This window comes from Protobothrops mucrosquamatus, unplaced genomic scaffold (genome assembly GCF_001527695.2).
Source record: "Protobothrops mucrosquamatus isolate PMUCROS unplaced genomic scaffold, P.Mucros_1.0 scaffold18, whole genome shotgun sequence".
In the NCBI taxonomy this organism is placed as follows: Eukaryota; Metazoa; Chordata; class Lepidosauria; order Squamata; family Viperidae; genus Protobothrops; species Protobothrops mucrosquamatus.
The window spans coordinates 2,388,398-2,413,128 of NW_015386403.1; the positions used below are offsets into that span (position 1 = coordinate 2,388,398).

A 24,731-nucleotide genomic window follows, 5' to 3' on the forward strand; every position below is an offset into this window, starting at 1 on the left:
TGAGCCCATTTAATCATACAATCTTTAACCAATTCTGTTTCCGAATCAAATTCTATCAAAACACTGTATATTCTCCTAATATGGGCTCTACTTTGATCTTTAATCTGTTTTATCAAGTTCACATCTTCTACCATTAAACCCAATTTTTGATCTATATGCCATCTCTCAACCAATTGAAGATGTAGCAACCAGGACTGGAATACTTATCCTGTTTTAACTCTTCCAATGATTTAATCTGCCAGTCCTGTTTTCTTAACATAAGTAAGTCTTTATAAACAATACCTTGTAATTTTACTCCCCTTACTATTCCTTGTATTGCATGTTCCGGAATAGCCCACATTGGGATTTTAAAGTTTAACTTATATGAATACTTTTCCCAAACTCTCAAAAGTGCAATCCTTAAGATATGAGATTTAAAAGCCCGATCAATTTTCTTATCAAAAAATAAATAAGCATGCCATCCATAATATAAGTCCCAACCCTCAAGTATCAAAATGTCTCTATTAGTTAAATTAATCCAATCACTAATCCAGGTTAATACCACTGCTTCATAATATAATTTTAAGTTAGGGGCTTTAAGTCCCCCTCTTTCCCATGCATCTTGCAAAATTTTAAATTTTACCCTAGGTTTTTTCCCCTGCCATATAAACCTGTTGATACCTCTTTGCCATTCTTCCAAATTTGAGTCCTTTTTTAAAATAGGTATCATCTGAAACAAGAAAAGAAACTTGGGGAGAACATTCATTTTTATTGCTGCAATTCTTCCCAATAATGATAACTGTAATTTCTTCCACTCCATCAAATCCTTTTGAACTTTTTCCCATAACTTATCATAATTATTCATATATAATTTAGCATTAGAAGCAGTAATATCAACCCCCAAGTATTTCACTTTTTTTACTATTTCAAAACCAGTTACATTACTTAAAATTTCTATATCTTTCATAAACATATTTTTAACTAATATTTTAGTCTTATTATTATTTACTTTAAATCCAGAGACATTCCCATAGTGTATCAATGTCTGTATCAGATTTCTTGCCGAGTCGGTTGGATCCGACAAAGTGAAAACCAAGTCATCAGCAAATGCTCTAAGTTTATAAGCGTTGTTGCCCAAAGTTATTCCTTTTATAAATGAAGACTCTCGAATCTTGATTAATAAAATCTCCAAAGTCAAGATAAATAATAACGGGGATAATGGACAGCCTTGCCTTGTTCCTTTCTCAATTTTAATTGAGTCTGTCAAATCCCCGTTAACAATCACTTGGGCAAACTGTAGTTGATAAATAGCCTTTAATGCTGAGGAAAATCATTCTGTCCACCAACCGTAGCAAAAATTGCCAGTCCAATTTATCAAAAGCTTTTTCAGCATCCAGAAAGATAAGGGCCACCGGGATTTGATTGTTTTTGTGCAAGTATTCCAACACATTCACAATTTGTCTAACATTATTCTTCATATATCTTCCATTTATAAATCCAGACTGATCCATATGAATAATCTGCTTGATTACTTGCATTAGTCTATTGGCTAATATTTTTGCAAAAATCTTATAATCCGTATTCAATAATGATATTGGTCTGTAATTTTTAGGCTGGGTCATGTCTTGGTCCTCCTTAGGTATAAGTGAAATAAATGCACATCTCCAAGATGGTGGTATTTGTCCCCCCATTAAGATGTCATTAAATAGACATCTCAAGGGTTCCAACATCCATCCGTTGCTTCTTGTCCTGCCTCCAGGCGCTTTGGAAAATAGCTTGACTCCCTCTTCTCTGTGGCAGCCCCTGAGATATTGGAACACTGTTATCATGTCCCCCCTCGTCCTTCTCTTCATTAAACTAGACAATACCCAATTCCATCAACCTTTCCTTATACGTTTTAACCTCCAGTCCCCTTTGTTGCTCTTCTCTGTACTCTTTCTAGAGTCTCAACATCTTTTTTACATCGTGGTGACCAAAACTGGATGCAGTATTCCAAGTGTGGCCTTACCAAGGCATTGTAAAGTGGTATTAATACTTCGCGTGATCTTGATTCTATCCCTCTGTTAATGCAGCCTAGCACTGTGTTGGCTTTTTTGGCAGCTGCAGCACACTGCTGGCTCATATTTAAATGATTGTCCACCAGGACTCCAAGATCCCTCTCAGAGTTACTACTATTGAGCAAGGTACCCGCTATACTATACCTATACATTTAGTTTTTCTTGCCTAAATGTAAAACCTTACTTTTATCACCATTGAATTTCATTTTGTTAGATAATGTCCAGTGTTCAAGTCTCTCCAGATCCTCCTGTATCCTCCTGTATCTTAAACCTTCTCAGCTTCTTTATTTACAAAAATTCTTCCTCACAAAAAACACAGATGCACCTTTTGTTACATTTTAAAAGTCCTCTATGGTCACTTGATTATTTTTTTTTAAAAAAAAACCTACATATAGGATGGGAAGATATTGTACAAAGCAAAGAGCTGGATCTCTGACATCTGTGATGTAAGGCTATTGCCTCCAGAAACATAGTATAGTGTAAAGGAGAATTGTTTGTTACATATTTACCTCTAAACAGCTAGACCCAGCTGTTATTTAGGATCTAATATTCTCAGAATTACATCCTTTACACTTTTTAGGGCAGAGGGAGGTTTTCCCTAAGCTGATGTACTTTTTTTTTTTTGCATTGTTATATGTAACCATTTATCTTTTCCTGACCCAATGGGCTATTGACTTACTTATATATTTATTTAACATATGTTAGACTAACCTGCCCCAACATGCAATTGACTGACTACTTTTAAGTCCATTTACATACAGATAAGCTGGAAATAAATAACATGTAGATATCCTGACCTGCTTTTGAATTGATATATAGAGAAACTAGAAAAGAAACTAGCATGCCACATTCATATGTGAGAGATAATTTTATAGTTCCTTAATTTTTAATTAATTTTTAAAATAATCTTAATGGCCTCTAGAACAGAAGACTGCACATACATTTTAAAAATAATAATTCTGAAAACAAGAATATTTATTATATGATGATTGTTTGATCCAAATGGCAAAATACCATGTTTCAAAATGATATTTAATATTCATTTGCATTTATACGACACAGGTACATGTTGACTTCACTTTTTTAATATTTAACACTCACAATTTTACAGTATGCAAATTCAGTAAAAGTTTTAAGATTAACTGTGTCATTAAAATGCTTGTAGATATTGCTACAAATGATTAGAATTTAACTGGAAGCCCAGCAAAAGACAATGTCAGAAATGTATCTATGCTAGATAAGGGAAAGAAGTGAAGATAATGATTATGACAGAGATTTCTGTAATTATAATTATGTTAGTTCTTTCACTGATTGTTGTTTCTTATTAAACATCCAAAGCAATGTCAAGTATGTCTACTATACATGATATCTTGTCGTGTTGGCTTCTAGGTTGAGATGTGATGCTGTCACTTCTTATGTTTTTGTCTTTCAAAATTTTGTTCTAGGGTAATACAGGTGGTGTTGGAGAAAAGGTGAGTGATAAAATTACTTACAAGCACTTGCACTAGTCTGTATGAATAAGTATATTGCATCCAGTTAGTGTAAAAAAATGGCCACTTTTATTTGATTCAGGAGTAAAAGAGATTAAAGCAATTAAAGAGTACATAATCATCCAAGGAAAAATAACACTTGGTCTATAATTTCTTAGGTTGATCTTGCTAAGTAGTTCCAAGATCTAATTCTCCAGACAAAAAAAAATCATACTCTTACTCTTATCTAAATAGGAAAAAATTGTACCAATACAACACAGCACAGAATAAATGGGTCCATCATCCTGGGCTGATAGAAACTACTCCTATTCCACATCTTTATATACTTAGTGCTGAAATAAAAGCAAGATTGAAATAGTGAGTTGTTTCTGAGTGGCCCTACCATTCCTGCTTTCCATATGTATTCATTCCTTACAACTTACTCTCTAATAATAACTTTTTTTCTTTTCTTATAAAGTGAAAACACATGGCACAAATGCTGTTCAAGCAAGGCCATTAACTGAAGTAATATTGAATGACTTCTACTGTGAAAGTATTAAATTCAGGAAGAAAACATTTTATCAATTTGAATCATTTCAATGACGGTCCACCACTGCTCTGATCTGGGTAGAAAGGGGTTTTTGTGCAGGGACTGCATACACACAAAGGGTTTTTTTTGGTAGGGTAGAAAGAGATGTTTGCTCCAGTCTGGCACTTCAAAGGGAGGCACGGCTTGGATGCAGTATTTCATTTAAAAAGAATTCTTTATATTGCTGAGTCCTGCTTCTCCTGAGAAATTCCACAGCCCAATGACCAACCAGGTGTCCAGAGGAAATCAACAAGGGATAATCAAGGAATGAGTTCCCTCCACTATTCTTCAGCAATAGTTATTCATGTGGATATTATACACCAGGCCACTTGTGCTTATGGAAGCCATGCCTCAGACCCCTGTGTGGACCCAGCCCCACCACATCTCTACTATTTATTAAAGCAGAAATCTTTCATTTTTCAGGTTTCTGTGTGAACCTTCAGAAAAGTAGAATTGCTTTAAGGACTCAGCTTGTTTAAAGCTAATGAGACTCTTAAAAGTACAGCTGTACTTTTCATCGAGCCAATGTGAAAGTCTGAAAAAAAAAGATATGTGTTAACTAATAGCAGAGAGATTGTTAAAATCTAATGCTCTTAGCCCAAATCATTTCCAAAGCTGTAAGAATAGAAACGTAATAACAGCATTTCTTACCACTGGCAACTTCAAGATATGTGAACTTCAACTCCCAGAATTCTCCAGTCCTAATAAATAGCCACTGCCATTGTATGAAAAGCCAAAAGTCTACCTAACATGTCTTCGTGACTGTGGAGATTTTGTATTTATTTTAACATTAGATATTGGAGGAAACAGAATTATACTTTTAACTGCTATGTTATATAGTTCTGATATGGTTTTCCACAGGGAGCTCAAGGACAGAAAGGAGTCAAAGGCAGTAAAGGTGATAAGGTAATATTTTCTTACTATAATATCAAGCAATCTATAGAGACATGGGGTATTTTTTTTCTTGTTTGTTCTTCAGACCAGTTTGGCATCTAGCATCAGGCTAGAAACTAGGAGATTGAGTTCTAGTCCCGCTTTAGACATGAAAGCCAATTGGATGACTTTGGACCAGTCACTTTCTGTCAGCCCAATTCATCTCACAGGACTATGTTGTGAAGAAAATAGGAGGGAGAATTAGATATGTTTTCTGCCTTTAATTATTTATAAATATAATAAAGGTGAGATTAAAAAAATATAGAATAGTGGGCATAGTTTTACATTTTGGCCTATTTATAGAAGAATTATGTTTCTTAGGATGTTGTACAAGGAAACTTCTGTACAAGAAACTTTATAAAGTCCTAGATTTGTAAGATTGGTTTCTAGCTGCATGTTGCCTCCCTTCATTTCAAGAAGAAAATGAGTGGTTTAGCTTCCTCAGTACCAGTTTTTTTCAAACTTGACAACTTGAAGATCTGTGCACTTCAACTGTCATTCAATCCCTAGCCCGCATTTGGCAAGTTTGAAAAATACTGATTTATAACATTCCTGATCAGTCAGGCTATATCTGAAAAATCTCTTCTGGCTCTATATGACTAACTCTTAAAACCCCAGGATTTCTTTTCAAGAATGGAAATAATGTTATAACTGTGTAGGGCCGAAGTCTAAGTTCAACACAGCAGGATGTCGAATTTTCCACCAAGAACTGACAGATGTGGTATAGCCCGCTGAAGAAATGCATTATTCCAGATATTCATTTTATGTTGTCAGCATTTAAAATTGCATTAGTCTTTTCTATAACAAAATTATGATTATTCTCAAGTACTTGTGCATAGCAACATATGTTAAACAGTATAAGAGATGCAAGATCTCTTTTCTTCTTTCATGATGGAGATTTCATTTGTGTGAACTTTAAAAACCCACATATTCACAGTCTTTATATTAAGATCAATATTGTCAAAGTAATTTTTGCTCCAATGTATTAAAGATGTAATTCTAAGATGTCATTCTAGGACAAGGCCAGGGACCGAGGTAAGAATAGGGAAGATAAATGGGTGATAGATAATTGAAGAAATGCACATTTAAAAGGAAGTCTCAGAGTGTAAAGACAAAATCATGAAGAGAAAAAATTAGCATAATATCTATGGAGATTCTCAGTCATCCAGGTCATAGTTATCCCAACGGTGCTTTTTCATGAGGCAACTGTATTTTCTTGTTTTTCTTTGAAGATGTTTCATTTCTCATCCAAGAACCTTCTTCAGCTCTGACTCTTCTGCTCTTTTGAAGACAGCAAAGTCCACGTTTTGGTCAGAGAGGACCACTGGTTTGAAAGAGGGGTTAAAGAGGCCATCTGTGTCAAAACTGAACAGCCCTCTCTCAACAGAGGGGGAGGGATACGATATCATCTACCTCCAGTCTACAACACAGTCCTTTCAGCAGTTCCAAGAAGGCTCCACACCCATTTGCACTACTCAGGTGACCCTGACAACACAAATAAACCTCCAGGTGGCCTCAACGACTCTCTAAAAGAATGCAAATGATCAGCTGTCTGCAAAGAATATAAATAGTTCCATTCCCCACCATCCAGTTAGAGCTGAAAAAGCTTTCTTGGATGAGAAGTGAAACATCTTCAAAGAAAAACAAGAAAGTCCAGTTGTGAAAAAGCACCTTTGGGATAATTAATATAATAGGTGAAAAATGGAAATGTTATAAAACCAAATACATAAGATATACCTATGTTTAAAAGTTACATTCGTCCTTGTTTATCGTTAAAAAAAAGCATGCAAATTATGATTACTTCACTCAGGACTGGTTAAATATAACTATAATTATCTCTGTCCTTATATCATTTGAATAGATTATATGGTATACATTGTTGTATATTAGCAGTAGAAACCTGCTCTACAAACATTAGAAAAACAGATTTTCAATGTTGACTCATTCGTTTGTGTCTCATTGCCAATTTATTATTTTAATAAGTTTTAATATAATATACCATCTTGCTTTAGTTGGTTATTAGTATATTTTCTTTTTCTTTTGTATTGTGCCATAGTCACATGGTCTGATTTGGGCAACCTGTAAATGATCTATAAAGAAATAAACACATCCAAGATCAGTATCTATGGAGATTCTTAGTCATCCAGGTTATGATTGCCCCAAAGGTGCTTTTTCAAAAGACAACTGGACTTTCTTGTTTTTCCATGAAGATGTTTCACTTCTCATCCAAGAAGCTTCAGTCAGAACTGAAGAAGCTTCTTGGATGAGAAGCAAATTGCCTTTTGAAAAAGCACCCTTGGGAAAAATCCAAGATCAACTCCCCAAAACTTTTAATTAAAGGATAGCTCATTTTTATTCACCTTTTTCTTTGCAGGGATACATGGGTTTCCCTGGAATGTTGGGGCAAAAGGTAAGGTACATCAGGGATGCTCAGTCTGTGCACAGCATGGACATGTGTTGGAGTTAATATTACATAGGGATTTTGAGAGACAATTTAGTCCTAACTTTCTACTCCTAACTATTAAGTATTCAGTGGGACTTAATATTAAATAAATATGGATAAGATTGCACTGTTCATTCCCAACTCTTGTCATAGTCTTGCCACTATGGAAACTCAAATGGCATAGGTTCCCTTCACTCTTTCCAGCCCCCAAGCAAGGTAAGTAAACTGTAGACAGTGTAGGATACCTATTGGCCTCTACTTTGTACCTATTTTATATATGTTGAACCAAGTTTAAGGAAGTTTCGGAAGCAAGATCTGTAGAATACATTAGGCTGCTTCTGATTAGGTCAATGCAGTGTTTTGACAATTTTAGGATGAATCAACTTCCTGATCTCTCCAGAGATTCTGGAAATTGTATCTACACATCTTAAAGTTACTAAAACTGAGAAACATTGCGTTAATGATTCAGAAGAATGGGATCAGTACAAGTATCAGCTATTCGGTTCCAGGTAAAAATGTGAAGTTGGAATGATTGTTTAAAAATCTGAGAATATAAACTACTGGAAAATTCACAATTTGTGCAATTAAATAACATGAACTGTCATGCAGCTCTTGTTAATTTAATTTGGACTAGTGGATTTTTGCCATGACTATTACACCTGAGTTTTTAGAATTGTATACATCTGATCATAACTGTAAGGACCACATTTTCTTTTACCTAGAAAATCCATTAATATTCTTCAAGCTAATTTCACACTAGTTAATCATTTGAGGAAGAAAAAGTAGATTGATTTGAGTAGTTGTAGAAAAAAGTATTTGGTGCTGCTGATGTTATTGCTCATTGTTTCATTTCTAATTTTGATGTTCCAGTAATGTTCAGAGAAAATTGCTTTCTCTGTCCTAAAAGAAAAGTTGTAACTCCCCTTGGAGTCCATATGCTGCTAATAAGCAGGACTGAAGCGATTAGGGAGTGGGACACAAGGAGCTTTCATACATTTCATGCATCTTCTCTTTCTCCTTTCTCATGTCCATAAATCTGACCTTGTGTTTAAAGATGTCTGAAAGATGGAAAGGCTTTCTATGCTTAAGGTTTTGAGCTTGTCCGTTTCTACTCAATTATCAGAACCCTTTCTATAACAGGATAGAGGGTTTCTTGGGAACAATCTGAGTTCATATTTATTTGGGCTGATGGTTAACAACCAGGTGTGACTGTCTATGGAGATTCTCAATCATCCAGGTCACACCTGGGTCCCAAAGATGATTTTTCACGAAGCAACTCAACTTTCTTGTTATTCTTTGAAGACATTTTGCTTCTTATCCAAGAAGCGTCTTCAGGTCCGACTGGATGGTGGGGAATAGAAGGATTTATATTTATCAAATCCCAAAAAAGACCCAGCAAGAACTCCTCCATAACAGACAAGGAAGAAAACAATAAATGAAGCAATATAGTAATTCCATATATTGCAGGAATATTGGAAGTGCTTGGGAGGATCTTCAGCCAACACAACATATGTGTATACTTGAAACCCAAGAATACACTAAGGCAGAAGCTTGTCCACCTCAAGGATAAAACACCCAGACACAAACTGAGCAATGTAGTATATGCAGTACAATGCAGTGAGCCATCTGCATATGTGTACATTGGGGAAACAAAACAACCACTTCATAAACGCATGGCACAACATAGAACAAACCCATCAGGACAAGATTTGGCAGTCCATCTGCATTTAAAAGACAAAGACCACTCTTTCGAAGACAATGAAGTCCACATTTTGGACAGAGTGGACTTCTGGTTTGAAAGGGGTCAAAGAGGCAATCTATATCAAAATTGAACAGCCCTCTCTCAACAGAGGGGGAGGGATATGACATCATCTATCTCCAGTCTCCATTCCCCACCATCCAGTCAGAGTGAAGAAACTTCTTGGATGAGAAGTGAAATGTCTTCAAAAAATAATAAGAAAGTCCAACTGCCTCATGAAAAAGCATCTTTGGGACCCAGGTGTGACCAGTTTTCTATTCCTGATAGAGAGTGCAGCAAGAAAAATATCTAGAGTTTCAGAACAGGATGCAAGCACTGGATTGTGGCTTCATTGACCAAGGAATAAAGAAAGTGAATGAAGCTTTTTATTATTTAGTGTACTAGTGGTATAATTATTAAGATTTTTTCCCAAGTTGATGGAGCTATAGTCCAGTATTTCAATGTCCAATGTACTTTAGTTAATATTATTTACACAAGCATTTAGAAGGATCTCTTTTTGACATGCATATGAGTATCTGCTGAGTTTTGAGTAAGACAGTTTCATAACCAAGTGTACATTTTTGCACTGAAGATTTGGGTTTTATCCTTTCCATCCCCATAAAGGGAGAAATGGGTCCAAAGGGGGAACCTGGTGCATCAGGACACAGAGGACCAACTGGACGGCCAGGGAAACGAGGCAAACAAGTAGGAATTGTTTATTTTGTTTTAATCCTAACTTCCTTAATATATATTTCATTTTTTATATAAATCTAGATAAAATATTTTTGTTTCTCTAAAGGCCTTGTTTATGATAACTTAAAGAGCCTTGAAGATCTTTGGATTGCAGAAATCAATTTTATTTTCAGGTGCAGGGTGAAAACAATTTAATCTAAATCTCATTTGATTGATTGATTGATTGATTGATTGATTGATTGACTGATTTATGCCTCTTCATACGTCTTGTCTGAATCACAGTGTGGCTCTTTTTGTGTTTGTGTGTATGGTTTCTAGCATGCTACTTAAATATTTTCTTTAAAGACTTTGTTAAATTGATGTATTCTCCACTCACTGTTGTCATCAAAAAGCTATGCTGGCATTAAATTTGTTGTGCCCAAGACTGACCATTGGTCTACACTTCTTGTCAAATTTCTCCAAATAATGGGTGAGAAAGTGTAACAAAATTTAGATATGTGAAGGCTATTATTATACCTAGTGGTCTTATTTATGTTATTAGACAAATCTCATCATAAATTTAACCCTTCTTTAGGTTAAATGTTGTTTTGAAACTTCACAGGGAAGAAGCTAGATGGGTACTTAACTATTTGTTAAATAAAAAAGACACTTCTCACCCACTGAGTCATTTCCTGCCTCCAAAGCCAGCTGACGTCCTCATATTAAATGCCTGTGGTGGCAGCTAAATTGAGAAGGTGTTACTTCCACTTCCATTCTGAGATGCATCTTGCTCATCTCATTGACTCCTTTAAGTTCATGTCTGGAGTCTTCTCAGGTTAGATGCACTAAGACAGGATATATATAGGCCTAATCTTACAAGTGCCAGATTAATCAACATCATCACAGGCATGACACACACTCTGTTCCAGTTGCCACAGTTTTAGGAATTCTATTATTGCTGGTAGAAAATGTCTTGAGAATATGTAATATTTGTAGGAAAATGCCCCTGTTTTCAGACCGCTAGTCATCAACGTTTTTCTGCTTCTTTCTCTTCACTTTTCCAATTTCTTCTCTCCCTTACCCTCTGTTTATTAATTGTTTTTGATTCTTGCTATTCTCTGTTTGTAGTGGCTTTAAGTCTCCTTCATCAAAGATAACAGACAATTCACTATTAATGTTTTAAACAAATTAGTTCATCTATAAACTCCTACATGATTGTTTTGTATTACTCACACTTTCCTTTTCCTTAAGAAAGATCAAAGCAAAAATATTGGCAAGAAAAACCAAATGCACAGGTATAGAAAATGTGATACCTGGCTCAACAGTAGCAACTGTAAGAGGGATCTAGGTGTCCTAGTAGGCCATCACTTAAGTATGAGCCAGCAGTGGGTTGCAGCTGCAAAAAAAGCTAATGCAGTTTTAGGTTGCATCAACAGAAGGATGATTTCAAGATCATGTATAGTGGTAGTACTGCTTTATACCGCACTGGTAAGCCCACACTTGGAATAGTTTTGGTCACCATGATACAAAAAAGATGTTGAGACCCTAGAAAGAGTGCAGAGAAGAGCAACAAAGATGATAAGGGCTCTAGAGGTTAAACCATTACAATGAACAATTGAGGAAACTAGGAATGTCTAATCTAATGAAGAGAAGGACTAGGGATGATAGCAATCTTCTAGTACTCTGTGGTTGCCACAGAGATGAAGGAGTTAATCTATTCTCCAAAGCACCTGAAAGCAAGGCAAGAAGTAATAGGTGGAAGATCATTAAAGTGAGATCCAACCTAGAATTAAGGAGAAATTTCTTGACATTGAGAACAATCAATCAGTGGAACAGCTTACTTCTAGAAGTCATGGATGCACTCTCATTGGCCAAGAAGAAACTGGGCAGCTATTTATCCAGAGTGATATAGGATCTTCTGCTTGAGCAGAGCAGCCTAGGTTATTGACAGGAGTCAAAATTGATTCAAAAGCACCCACCCGCATACACAAATCAAAACATATTAGTAGAAACAAGTGCTTATCTTAATGCTGTTCTGGGCCATTGCTGTGGAAGTACATATGAAATGAAGCAAGAAATGCCAAGCGCTATAACTCTTAGCCACTGGTTGGAACTAATGGCATTAAGCAATGTATTCCCTCAGCATTTCTTCCATTAAAAGATTGCATGCCAGAAACATAATCATTTATCTCCAAGTGGCCTTTCAAAAAGCTGCCTAGGTCTTTTGTTACTGCAGATCTTGTGATGGTATAATTATATCTATCCACAATAATAAATTGTTACAAGTAAAAAGTAAACACTTCTTCAAGTCAAATCTGACTCCTGATGGCTTCATGGTTTTTATTGTCACCTACCTGGTTTTTTGTCCTCTCGGTCTTACTTATAACCCTGGAAGTTTCAGATAGCAAACTGTCCAAGAAGTAGCCCCTGTTTAGCTTCTCAAAATCAGCCAAACTCAGCTTGCCAGCAGTAAAATACGTCTTTGTAAATTAATTTTTCCTGGAAATGATCTGGTTTGAGAAAAAGGATTCTCCTATACCTAAGCAAACATTATTTTTGTCTTGGAGAAATTACCCATTCATGGAAAATGCAGAATAGGAAAATAAAGAAAATATTTTTGATACTATATAAATGCATATTTTGTTCAGATAGGTACATGGACACATATAGGAGCTCTGAGGAGCTGTGGGTTGACTTTATTTAAAATAAATTCTTACTTTGGATTACCAAACTATATCTGAAGAGTTTTATTGTTTGGATTAACAGGCGTGTTAGATTTATAGCTTAAGACAGTGTTTTTCAAGCTTGACAACTGTACATGTGTGGGGCATGTTTTTCTGGAGAATTCTGGGAGTTCAAGTTAAATTGCCAGGTTTGAAAAATACTGACCTAAGACTTTCTAATTTCCTTTATATTACAGCTTATAGTGTATATGTAAGGAAATAGTTATACGGTTCTTTTTTTAGGGACAAAAAGGAGACATAGGACCCCCTGGAAGTATAGGCCCACCAGGTAGGCCTGGTCGTCCTGGAGTATCAGGTCCACCAGGACAGTTAGTAGCAGGTAAGACTGGGCTTTCTTAATAGCTGCTCTTATGCTTTAATTTTAATAATATAATAATGCTAAACAGAATATACCTTTCATGTTTGTTCAATCATTAGCTGAAGGAATTTCATTAAGATAGCATTTTAGGGGTCAATAGGCTTTGGGGAGGGTATAGGTGGAATTCAGTAAGCAAACTGCCATGGCTCCTTGATAACTGCCCCTCCCTCCTTGATAATTACACTATATGCTGGAGGACATTCAGTGGTAGGAAAAACAGAATAATATTATCCTCTGTCTCCTCAAAGTTGTGATAAGTGTGGAATTGATATGATATATATCGTATAAGAGATAAGGCAAACAAGGAACAGATTGTTTCCCTCCCTATCTGAACTAGATAAGAGAGATGTACAGAGATATCAGTCACTGTGCAGTCGTCTTAAATTGAAGATTGTTGATACATTCATCCATTTTATGGTACTTAACATTAATGTAAATGCAGCATTGTATAGAATTCTAAAGCTTATATGATACCAGCATTTTAACATGAAGTCCATGCGTCCTTTTGAAGTTTGGGAAACCGTGGGGTTTTTTTGAGCTAAAACCATTTCTTCTGATGTGTCAAAACTAGGCTTTTTAGGGACAGCAATGAGAATAAGCTACAAGCGTTAAAAGAAAAAAAAATGGGGTAGGAAAGGAGATGCAACATATTCTTATCTAAGATGTTTGTCTTTTGCCATGTCTAAAGAAAACAAACAAAAGCATTAAAACCCATAAATTACTTTTGTTTTTTCATATGTTGCTTTCGGATATACCTATCATATAATAAAAGTATGTACTGTAGCCTATGTAAAAACTTGACCCGTCTTAATAAACATTTTTTTTGCTTTGCCTGAAGTACTTGTGGTAGTATCAGGAAATGAAAAAGTCACTTTGCAAAGGTATTGGGTGCTTTTCTCTCAAATTCCGAAACTCCATGCCAAGTCAGGTGCCCAGGTTTTGGGGCAAAGCTGCAGCCCATGAAAAATGTAGGCTGAATCAAACAATGGTTAAAAACAGTTCAGTTGCAGCTTAGAACTTGAAGACAGGTAGTCTATGCAAAAGAGCATTGTTTGTTTATTTATTCAATTTACATAGCTGTCCATCTTATGTTTACATGACTCTAGGTGGTTTACAATAAAATACATAAAATACACACTATAACAAAATAGAAAATAAAAATAAAACACATAGCAGTCAAGCATTGTATACCAATCATCCACACAGTCAGGAAAAAGGCTCTGTCCCACACCCGGGGCTTCAGGCTCAGGTACCAGGTCAAGTTTTCAAGGCTTACAAAACACCAATAGGGATGGGATCAATCTATTTTCAAGGGGAATGATGTTCCAAAGAGTTGAGTGCCACAGAAGAAAAGATTCTTCTTCTGGCTCCATCAGACAATATTCCCTAGATGACGGTACCTTCCTGCCAAACCTGGTAAGGAAGAGATGATCCCATATGCATCCCAATCTTAACCAATGAAGGACTTTAAAGATGACAATCAGGACCTTAAATTGCACCCGAAAGCAATGAAGATCACAGGGTAAAGGTTTCACCTCTGTTGAGTAACTGGTATTAATAACTTCCCATGCTCTTGCATTGTGCACCAGTTGGAGCTTCCAAATACTCTTAAAGGATAGCCCACTGTAAAACATATTGCAATATTTCAGTCTGAAGATCACAAGCACATGAGTGACTGTGAGCAAGCCCCCCCCAGCCTAGGTATGGGTACATATGATACACAACCCAAAGTTGCACAAAGACCCTCCTAGCTATGGGTGCCACCTGTTCTTCAAGCAGGAGTTGCAAGTCCAAGAGGATCCCTTAACTGGGTACCAGCAATGCCATCCCTGTCCAAAACCAAAGATGGAAGGTTTATACATGTATTCTCCAGTTTATTAGAGTTAAAACAAAATATATTTACAGAATCTGTGCGTTGTAAATATTAATGGTTTAGGTGGTAACTAAGGCCCAATTTGCTTTTTCTAGTATGTTTGTGTCTATTTCAGAACTTCCTAATTTGGCAATCTGATATTTTTTAGGGCAACTAATGGGGCCAAAAGGGGAAAAAGGACTTCCAGGACCTCCAGGAAAATGTCTCTGCAACTCTCAGCCAAATGTGAATGGCCCACCATATGAGGAGCCACTGTTTGGAGATGCCTATTCCAAAGTACCTGCAGTAAGTGAGTTTTGACAAGAATTAAGATGGGCATATTATCTAATTGAAGCATGACAGGATTGCTTTGTTGATGAACTGAGGTAACTGTATTAACTAAGCTAAATGCTTTTAAAGTTTCACTCTTCAAACACACAGGTAGTCCTGACTTACTGACTGCCTCATTTAGCAACTACTTAAAGTTATGATGGTGTAAAAAAACAGCTTTGCAACTAATCCTCGAATATACAATCATTGCAACTTTATGCAGTCATGTGTTCACCATTTGTGTGCTTCCCAACTATCTTACAATAAACAGAGTTAATGAAGAACACGGGAGAAAAATAGTAAGTTGCGGTCAGATGATGTCTTACTTAATAATTGCAGTGACTTGCTTATTGACCAAATAAGAAGTGATGTTGTAAATTCATTGTGGTCAGCTGATTTTTTGCTTAGCAACTATGATGCTTAGAGATGATGTTGCTGGTATTAATTTTGATTGCTAAGCAAAGGCTACTTGTACTTAGTTTCTACAGTTATTGGGTTAGTAATGTCATGCTTTGCTTCTGAATGAGAATACATCTAATGATACAATTTAATGATACATTTCAAGTACTGTTAAATTACATGCTTGCTCTAAATTCCTTGTATCTTTGTCTATGACAGAATAGCACAGGAGGAGTATAATCCTATGTTGTTTTAACCTATATTTTCCCCTTTATAGGGAATAAGCAAATATCTATTTGCACATTTTTACGTATTCTCTTCCAATCCAAATATCCATTTGCACATTTTTACATTTCTCTTTCAATCCATTTTTCTTAAAAAAATATTACATGCATAGCAAGTCTACTTTTTCTGCCTCTAATTACACAGGGGCAAGCATTTGAGATATTGCTTAATGATTTCAAATCCATAACATTTTTTCTGAATTTGAGGGTCAGCTGGAAAGGTCCATAATATCTATTCCAAGCTATTTAATTTTTGGAATCATCTCATATAACTGTACTACAACCTATTGCCCTGCATAGATATTATGGTGATCTAGTCTCCCTCCTTTTTCTATTTGTAACTTCCAGATTTTTGTAGTGAATAATCAGGAAGACCTGGAAAGATTAAATACAGAATATGCCCTAGCATTTCGAAGAGATCAGCGGTCTTTATATTTTAAAGATACTTCTGGATGGTTCCCAATCCAGGTAAAAAGAAAAAGAAAGTGTAACTTTGAAAGCATTTGATTTCTTGATCAGTAAAATGCATACAATTATGTGTTTTTTGTACCTGATGTCTTCTTTTTAAAAAGTGATAAACCAATTATTTTTTGTTAATTTTGGGAAATTCTGGTCTGGAGCTGTCTTCATGGGGAAATACGGCTGGCCCTTATTCTGTCTTCTATAAGGGTCGCAGTTTAGGCATTTGAAAGATGGGGATAAAATTGTCTTTTAGATTATTTGTAATTTTTTTAAATTAACCTTGTTTTTGTATTTGTTATTTGGGGTATGCTAGTTTATTTATTTTGTTTTATTCTTTTGTAAGTGAGTCTGGGCTACTCCAAGAGAAGATTAGCATAGTGATAAAATATACATAAATAATATCAATATCTAGGGCACACTGGAATTTAGGCTGTAGTCTTACTTGGAAATAAATACCATTGTATTTGGTTCTGATTTTATTCCAATCTACAGAAAAAAAATGTTGCAATCAGTACATATATGTTCTCTTTTGAGGTAAACAGTGAGATGCAAAATGCAGAACAGAGTAAGAAATAGTAAGCAAAAGACATTGGAGGGACAATGAAAAAAAGAGACGGAGGAGTAAGAAAAGAGAAGGAATAATAGCTGCATCTAATTTGTACCTACTGCATTCTCTATATCTCCATGTACTGTGTATCCTTGCAAATCATCTTTGCTTTCATTATATTGTTGCCTAAATTCACACATTGCCTTTTGTTCCTAAAGAAGAATTGATGGACATTAATTATTCATAACTAAAACATTGAATGGAATTCAATTAGTCTGATTGATTAAGTTTGGATCCAATAACATAATATTGCATGACAAGCATCTCTATTTTGTATATATTAATGTATTTTTAGTCTTGCTGTATGTTGTCCAAAGTCATTTGTTTGTGAAATGGGCAGCTATATAAATTTGAATGGCCAGCATATAACTAATAACATTATGTCTGTATTTGTTCTTAGTTATCATGCTTTAGGTAATTGGATTCATGAAAAAAAAAGTTTTGAAATCATACTCCTATAGGTTCTACTTTGGCTATAAATTTTTATCACAGTTCCCCCCCAAAATAACTGATATAGGATTCCCAAGAATACACTTAGTCAAATACTTCCAGAATACTGGTTAAAAAAAAGAATTCTTTCTACAATGAACCCAATTTATATAACTCTTCTTCTTTATCAGCAGCTAAAATCTTCCTATCCACTGGATCATCTGATAGGAGATAGTAATGTTTGTGGAGATGGCATCATCCAAGATGGAGAAGAATGTGATGATGGCAATACAATAGTGACTGATGATTGTATAAGTATGTTTACTCCATTCATTTCTTAGTTTCTTATTCTAGCTTATATACAAACTATGGTTAAACAAAGCATAATTCATACACACAGTTGCATTTGGATATAAGTGTGGTACAGTTTTTTTAACATGATGCTTGCTAACCAGTGATAGGATTTGTCTTAAAGCAATTGCTGGTGGAAACACAAAGGTTTATGTGGATTGGGCAAGGCTAGTTATTGGAATTATCAGTTTAAAAACTTCCTATTAAATCTGGGGAAAATGTTTTCTTTGAATAAGTTTCAGACTAATTCTAATTTCTGATTAGTAGCATCAGTATTTGTATAATAATTTGAGTACTGAAAAAAGAACATATTATAATCAATTCTGTATGTAATATGACACTCCTTGGATTATGTTAGGCCAGTTTTTATTTCTGCCTTTCATTCTTTTTCTGTTTTTTTAGTAAATAGTGTAGGAAAGGGCAATCTGATACCTTCCAGATTTATTAGACTATGATTCTTACAATTGGACTGAACTTTTAATGAAAATAGGCTCCAAAAGGATGACCATTGGTTGAGAATTATAATCTAAGCTATTTTGTTGGTTTAGAAGTCTCTGTTGAGATTATGCAAAAAAAAAAAAAACCTTTTCAGTCAATTGTACATTGGTTTGTTTTTATTTAGTTTATATCATCAAATATTAGCTAGTTCTGTTTTCTACTAAAATTATTTTAGTGTATTATTTTACATTGCTTTTGTATATGCTTTTTTTTTTTTTTAAAGTGAATATGATGTATGTCTTTTTGTATGATTTCTGAATTATTACTTTGAATTTATCTTGAGATATCTCTGAAGAGATAATGAACTGGAAGGCTTTTTTGAAACAAAAATATATAATTCAACTATAAAATAGTTTTTATATAAATATTTATATTTTAGTATAAAAAGTTTGGAAATAGTTCTTGTAGATTAAGGTTATCTTAAAACAAACACTTCTTTTTCCACAGTATTAACTGCTTAAAAGAAGATTGAAAGCAGATTATGTGGAATAATTAGCTGGTATTCATGTGCTCCAGAGTAACAGACTCAAAAAGAATTATTATTTATATCTCTTTCACCATATTTTAACAAATTGACATTACATTTCTGAATAAATTTAGTTCTGTGAAAACCAGCCAGTGCCAGATGGATTATTTATGGCAGGGATACAAAGACATGCTTCTTATTTTTAACTGAACCACAGCTAATTCAAGTCAATTTTCTGGAACAGTACAACTTATGGAACCACAGATAAATGGCCTTGCTGAGTTCATAAATGTGCTATAGAGGAAAATGTGGTTAGCTAGTTTGTGATCATCTGCTGATTGCTGAGTGCATTCATGCAAAATGTTTAATCTGGTTACTCATTAACTTGTTTTCTGATTTCATACAACATCCTGATCCATATACTATTCATCCCAGGAGTGGACTGGGTCCACACAATATGAGAAGCTACACAAAATCACACTTAAAACTAGCCAAGGAGTTTGTTTGCAAGGACAAGATCTTCAACTAGCATACTAAAGTATCTTGTTTAAATATAGTGAGTAAATGACTTGGACAAAAACTCTATGATTTCTTTCAACTTGCGAATAGCTAAGCAGGGCAATTCAACCCTCTTATGATAATTTTCTGACTAGTGACCAAACGGCTTCTTTTAGGAAGAGCCAGCCATTCGTGTACTACTGTAACCTTATCAAGGTCAGGCTTTTAAATCTTTTTGTCTCAAGATGACTGAGCTATGCTAAAGGAAATTATCTTAAATCTCTGCTGTTACACTGCAAATCTGGGCATGCAGGAATATTGCTCTGGGTGAGAGAGGCCATGTGCCACTGAACATTCAGCCAGTTGAAAGGAAGACTTTAAAGTTTTACATATGTTTGGGTCAGAGTTCCTTTCTTTTATGGGTAGTGGTTGTGTATTATTATAATCATTTCTAAGCCTGTATTAATAAGTCATATTGATGTAAAGATAACTTGAACTGATAATTATCAATTGATAACTTAAATTGGTATAAAGATAATTGATATAATCTAAGCCAGTGGTGGCAAACCTATGGCACACGTTCCAAAGGCGGCACTCAGAGCCCTCTCTGTGGGCACGCGCGCCGTCACCCCAGCCCCATCTCCCCTTCTGGCCCCCCTCCTCACCAGCAGCCCCCCCTGGAGTAGAGTCACCCGTGGGCACAGCCCATGTGGAGCAGTGCAGCCAAGGACATGGCAGCCGGGCAGTGGGGACAAGATTCCACCTCGCGCCTGTCATGTGCAGTTGATGCTGCAGGGCGCGGGTGGAGGGCGTAGTTGCCTTGGCGCTGCTGGGCCACCTGGGCGATCTACAATGGGCTGTGGAGGCGGTGAGTGGCCCTGCGGGTGGGCGGGGCAGGGGTGGGGGGGCAGAACGGGGGTGGGAGGGGTGGGGAGAGGAGAGGCAGAGCAGGTGGGCTGAGGAGGGGCTGGTTTTTGGGCACTTGGTCTCTAAAAGGTTCGCCATCACTGATCTAAGCTATATTGATATAAAGATAACTATGGCTCCACAAAACAATATATTTTTTGTTTTCTATTTTGTAATCAATAGGATGCCACCATGCTTATTGTGGGGATGGCTATCGGTATGAAGGTGCAGAAGAATGTGATGGGAATGACTTTGGATACTTAACTTGCAAAACATATCTCCCTGGGTATGATCATTTATAACTGAATTATAGGAGAAGTGTTTTTGATTAAACAAGTGTAAACTCAAAGGAAGAAGGAAGAGGAAGGGAGTATAATTATTTCCAGGGAAGGGAGGAGTAATTAATAACGGAGATATAGTTGATTTATAGAAAAGATTCCTGAAGCCTAAAGAACAAATCTTCTATATTTGCTTAGACGTGATAAGAAAGATTAATTTCATCCTAAATCAATAGTTGCAGAGAGATAGTGAAGTGAGTCTGCAAAATTATTCATTCACCTCTGATTACTTGGAAAATAAAGAGGAATGAAATTCTGAAGTGAAAAGATTGGAGGAGTAACTGCGTTCTAGAGATAGTTGCCTATCCTCAGGAATATTTGCTCTCGATTATATAGACACACAAAAAGACACATGCATAGGCACAGATCACTTTCCTTAGTTCTCAGACAACTGTGGAAAAGGGCATGTAAAATCAAGGGGTGACTCCAAAGGACAAAACATAATGGAGAAAGGTGGCAGCCTCCTCAAGTTTGCCACACTCTGGAATTGGAGAGAACTAATCAGAAAAAAAGCTATCTTAGGTTTAAATGTGCTTTTGTTTGAACTGAAATTGTATTGTTCGTTCAACAGACCTCCACCTTTTTAGTTTTCCATAAGGCTTTAAATGTTTTTACCCCAAGCATTGGGAGAAGATTAGATGCACCTTAAAACTAAATGGTGCCAGATTTTTGTTGTTTCTTTATTGTTTTAATTAGTTGAATGTTATGGTTTTAAGTGATTTTATGCTTTAAATTTTTATTGGTTGTTTTCAAACTTGATTGAAAGATGGGCAACTACATAATTTTTTATAATAATAAATAAATATTGTAAAAGGCTGAAGGCCAAACTGTGAGTGTATATTCAAAATATGGATGAGTCCAATTCCAAAATTAAAAGTGACATTTGACTATGTTTAGTTAATTAAATCCAATTTAAACTAAACATTAAATATTTAGTTAATTATATCCAGTTAATGATTTCCCCTTGCATTTCAGTTCTTTTATTGTATGGTAGCATTTGAGTGGGTTCCAAGGAATGGACTACAGTTTTGGAGTGGAAAAGGGCATGTGGTTACAGATTTACTTTTCTGTGGCCTCCTAAATATGAATAGATATAAAGGCGATGAGGATTTTTATAAACCATCTTCTCATTCCCCAACTGCTATTAAATGTTGGTTCCATGCTGCTTGGAACATTTCTAAGAGAAAAAGAAGAAGAACTATATACAAGTAATTTTTGGCTAATATTACAATAGTACTGAACAAGTTTTACTTACAACAGATCCTCAACATTGTGCCTGTTGTAGCACATCCACCATCACAGAATCGTGATTTGGGCACTTGGCAACTGGCTTGCATTTACAATGGTTGCTGTGTCCTATGGTCACATGGTTGCCATTTAGGGCCTTCCATGCCAGCTTTCCACAAGCAAAGTCAGTGGGGGAAACAGCAGGGAAGGCAGCAAGTTGTTTCTGCTCCCCTTGCTTTTTCTCTTGAGGAACTCCACTATGGAGTATGAAATCCCTGCCTGCACTTGTGCAGTCACTTCCCACCTCCACCTGTGCTTGCCCCAGGCCACAGCATCCAGCCCCTGTGTATTTTCACTCCACAGCACTTACCCACCCACCATCCTACTTGCCAGTTGACTAAGATGATTGTGACTTGCAATTTCCTGTTGGTTTCCCCATTGACTTTGCTAGCAAGAAGTCTTGAGTGATGGTTATGTGACATCCTCCCTTAACTACCTGTGATCCTTACTTAATGATGGCAGAGAGGAGTGCCAGGATCACATGAGATCCCATTTTAGGACTGCATCGCTTAGCAACAGAAATTCTTGTCCCAATTACTGAAATTGTGAGAACTACTCATAATTACAACCTTTGAGTGGGGAACACAATTTTGCCCCCTTTTTCTTTCCAAATGGAAAACATGTTTACTATTGAGAAATCCTCTGTTCACTTCATCTGGGCACCCATGGCATCTACATTCAAAGATCCATATTACTACTAAGATATAGAAATGTGTTTTGAAGGCTTTCTTGCAATTGTCAGCCCTTTGAGGCAGACCAAACATGAACACAAAGTTACAAATACTTAAATTTAATAAAAATTATTTTGTTATAGGGTACAATACCAGAATCTGCAGGTTTGAATGTGTCTCCCACCCCTGCCCTTTATCTACAAGAAAATTAGGGAGGATAAAATCTGAATAAAATTCTCCTCCTCCTCCTTTTCCACAAGGTTATTCTCATTTCTGCAGTTCTTCATCATTCACATACTGGAACTTTCTCCAAAAACATTGCTGTGGTTCTTCCCAGCAGGATACTTAACTTGGATCTTTGCAATCCGACTTTTATGTATTGGAACGAATAGCTTTCTTTGATCAGCAACCTTTTTACCTATAGTGGCCGTTGTTCTGCATGCTGTCAGATGCTCTTGTTATTTTACTGGAAGCATTTAATTTGTAAATGAAATTATCTGCAGAGCCCTCATGGGACATTTTAATTGGCAGGAATAAGAAAGATAGTTCTGCCAAAAATCTGCTGTGTCAATGGCCTGTATCTAATTGTAACTTGCCTTACCACCATGTCTTGCTGTAGATCCGTTTTGAAAGGCAAATGATTGTATATACATAATTGATACAAACCTGAAAAAAATTACCAATAGTGAAAATTAAAAACAGGGCTTCAATTTCAGAGACCCTCTTGGGCAGTTTCCAGGTGAGTTTTTCATCTGCAGGGTGCCCAGTTTATTACAAGAGCTCACAGAACATCTAGATGATTTTGTAATCCTTCAACCCACATTTTGTAATCCTTAGCAACCTACATTTTATCTGCCATTGGTTGTTTCCTTGCTTCTTTTTATGGAATCCACATAGGCAGAAAAACCTGGAAGAGAAGTGAAAGTATAAAAGGCGTAACGCCTCCACAAAACTTCACTCCTTTGTATTTTATCTTATTTTATTTTTAAACCCACCTTTATTACCTTGCAAGTAACTCATGGTAGCAAAATACCTAAAATCATCTACTTATTTTTCTCACAACAATCCTATGAGATGGATTGGGTTGAGAAGGAGTTATTGATCCAAAGTAGCTCAGCTGACTTTCATAACTAATATGGGACTACAACTCACAGTCTAGAGCAGCACCTTAACCCCTGCACCACACTGACTGTTTAGTAGTATGTATCAACAAAGCTTGATTAGGGACATCTCCAAAATAGTGGAATAATGGATATAAGTATTGCCCTTATGCTAGAAAAGGGAGTTACTTTACATTATCTTCATATGACAATTTTATGTTTCTTTCCTCAGAGAACAGAATTCAAAACCAATCCTTAATGTCTTTAAATGTAATTTAATTTAATTTAATCTGATTAAAACTATCTATTTAATTGAGCACCATTTTCTTCAAGTTTGGATATATATAAGATATATGTAAGATATATATATATATAAGATATATATATAAGATAACTTTCAGTTTTTTTAAGTGTTCGTTTTAAAAAAAATTAAGCTTTCTTAAGTGTGCTACAAGTAAAAAAATTGGTGCAAATGGAAACAATCAATATATACAATAAATCAATTATAAAAGGCAGCTTTACTTGGAACAGCTTACATCCCATGACAATATCGTTAACACCATCGAACAAGAATTTCTGCTTACTCCAGGTCCTTGAGAAGGACTCGATAAAATGGCAAGGCCAGTCTTATAATAATAAAAGTATTTAAATTATAATATATAATCTATATGTCACGTCTGCCTTATCTTTTCTCTTAGGTCTTATGGAAAATTACGCTGTACTTCTTATTGTTATATTGACTCTACAGATTGTCGCTATTTTACATGAAAAGGGAATGGTGAGAGAGGAATATTCTATATATGACATGCATGCATCAGGTGCTACATTAGTATCATCAAACCAAGACTGGACGATAGAGAAACAATCAATGCTGAAACAACCATTGTCATGTTGCCATGATAATTGGAGATAAGTGTTAATTGCCTGCTCACAGTGGAAGAAAATTGGACCGCTCTTTCCTGTCTTAATAGAAAACATCCAGTGACAGTAACGCTTAAGATTTGCCTTCCATGATTGACTAAAGGAATTTTCCTGTGCATCAAGAACAAAAACAAACCAAAAGAATGCTATATTTGACTTCATGCTGTTAGGTTATTAAAATACAATAATACCTCAATTTAGCACTGTTAGTTCTACAAATAAGCTCTTCAGGTTTTCTTAACAAGATTTTTCCAGGATAAAAACAAATCATCTTCTGTTGGCAGTGTTTATAAGAAGTCTTTCATTTTTGTTTTTGTTTTTTAATTATTATTATTACAATGTGAACTTTG

At 35.7% G+C, this 24,731-nt stretch overlaps 1 protein-coding gene across 1 annotated transcript in view; it reads left to right on the forward strand.

Moving 5' to 3' along the window:
* Positions 1-24,361, forward strand: part of COLQ (collagen like tail subunit of asymmetric acetylcholinesterase) — a 51,063-nt gene extending 26,702 nt beyond the window's left edge. Inside the window, exons 8-17 of the mRNA XM_029283100.1 lie at positions 3,482-3,508; positions 4,956-5,000; positions 7,402-7,437; positions 9,833-9,913; positions 12,847-12,943; positions 15,004-15,140; positions 16,196-16,315; positions 17,540-17,660; positions 20,248-20,350; positions 24,159-24,361. Coding sequence (XP_029138933.1) covers positions 3,482-3,508; positions 4,956-5,000; positions 7,402-7,437; positions 9,833-9,913; positions 12,847-12,943; positions 15,004-15,140; positions 16,196-16,315; positions 17,540-17,660; positions 20,248-20,350; positions 24,159-24,228 — 837 coding nt within the window. The 3' untranslated portion in view covers positions 24,229-24,361. The remainder of the gene's footprint in view (positions 1-3,481; positions 3,509-4,955; positions 5,001-7,401; positions 7,438-9,832; positions 9,914-12,846; positions 12,944-15,003; positions 15,141-16,195; positions 16,316-17,539; positions 17,661-20,247; positions 20,351-24,158) is intronic.
* The last annotated feature ends 370 nt before the right edge of the window (positions 24,362-24,731 follow it).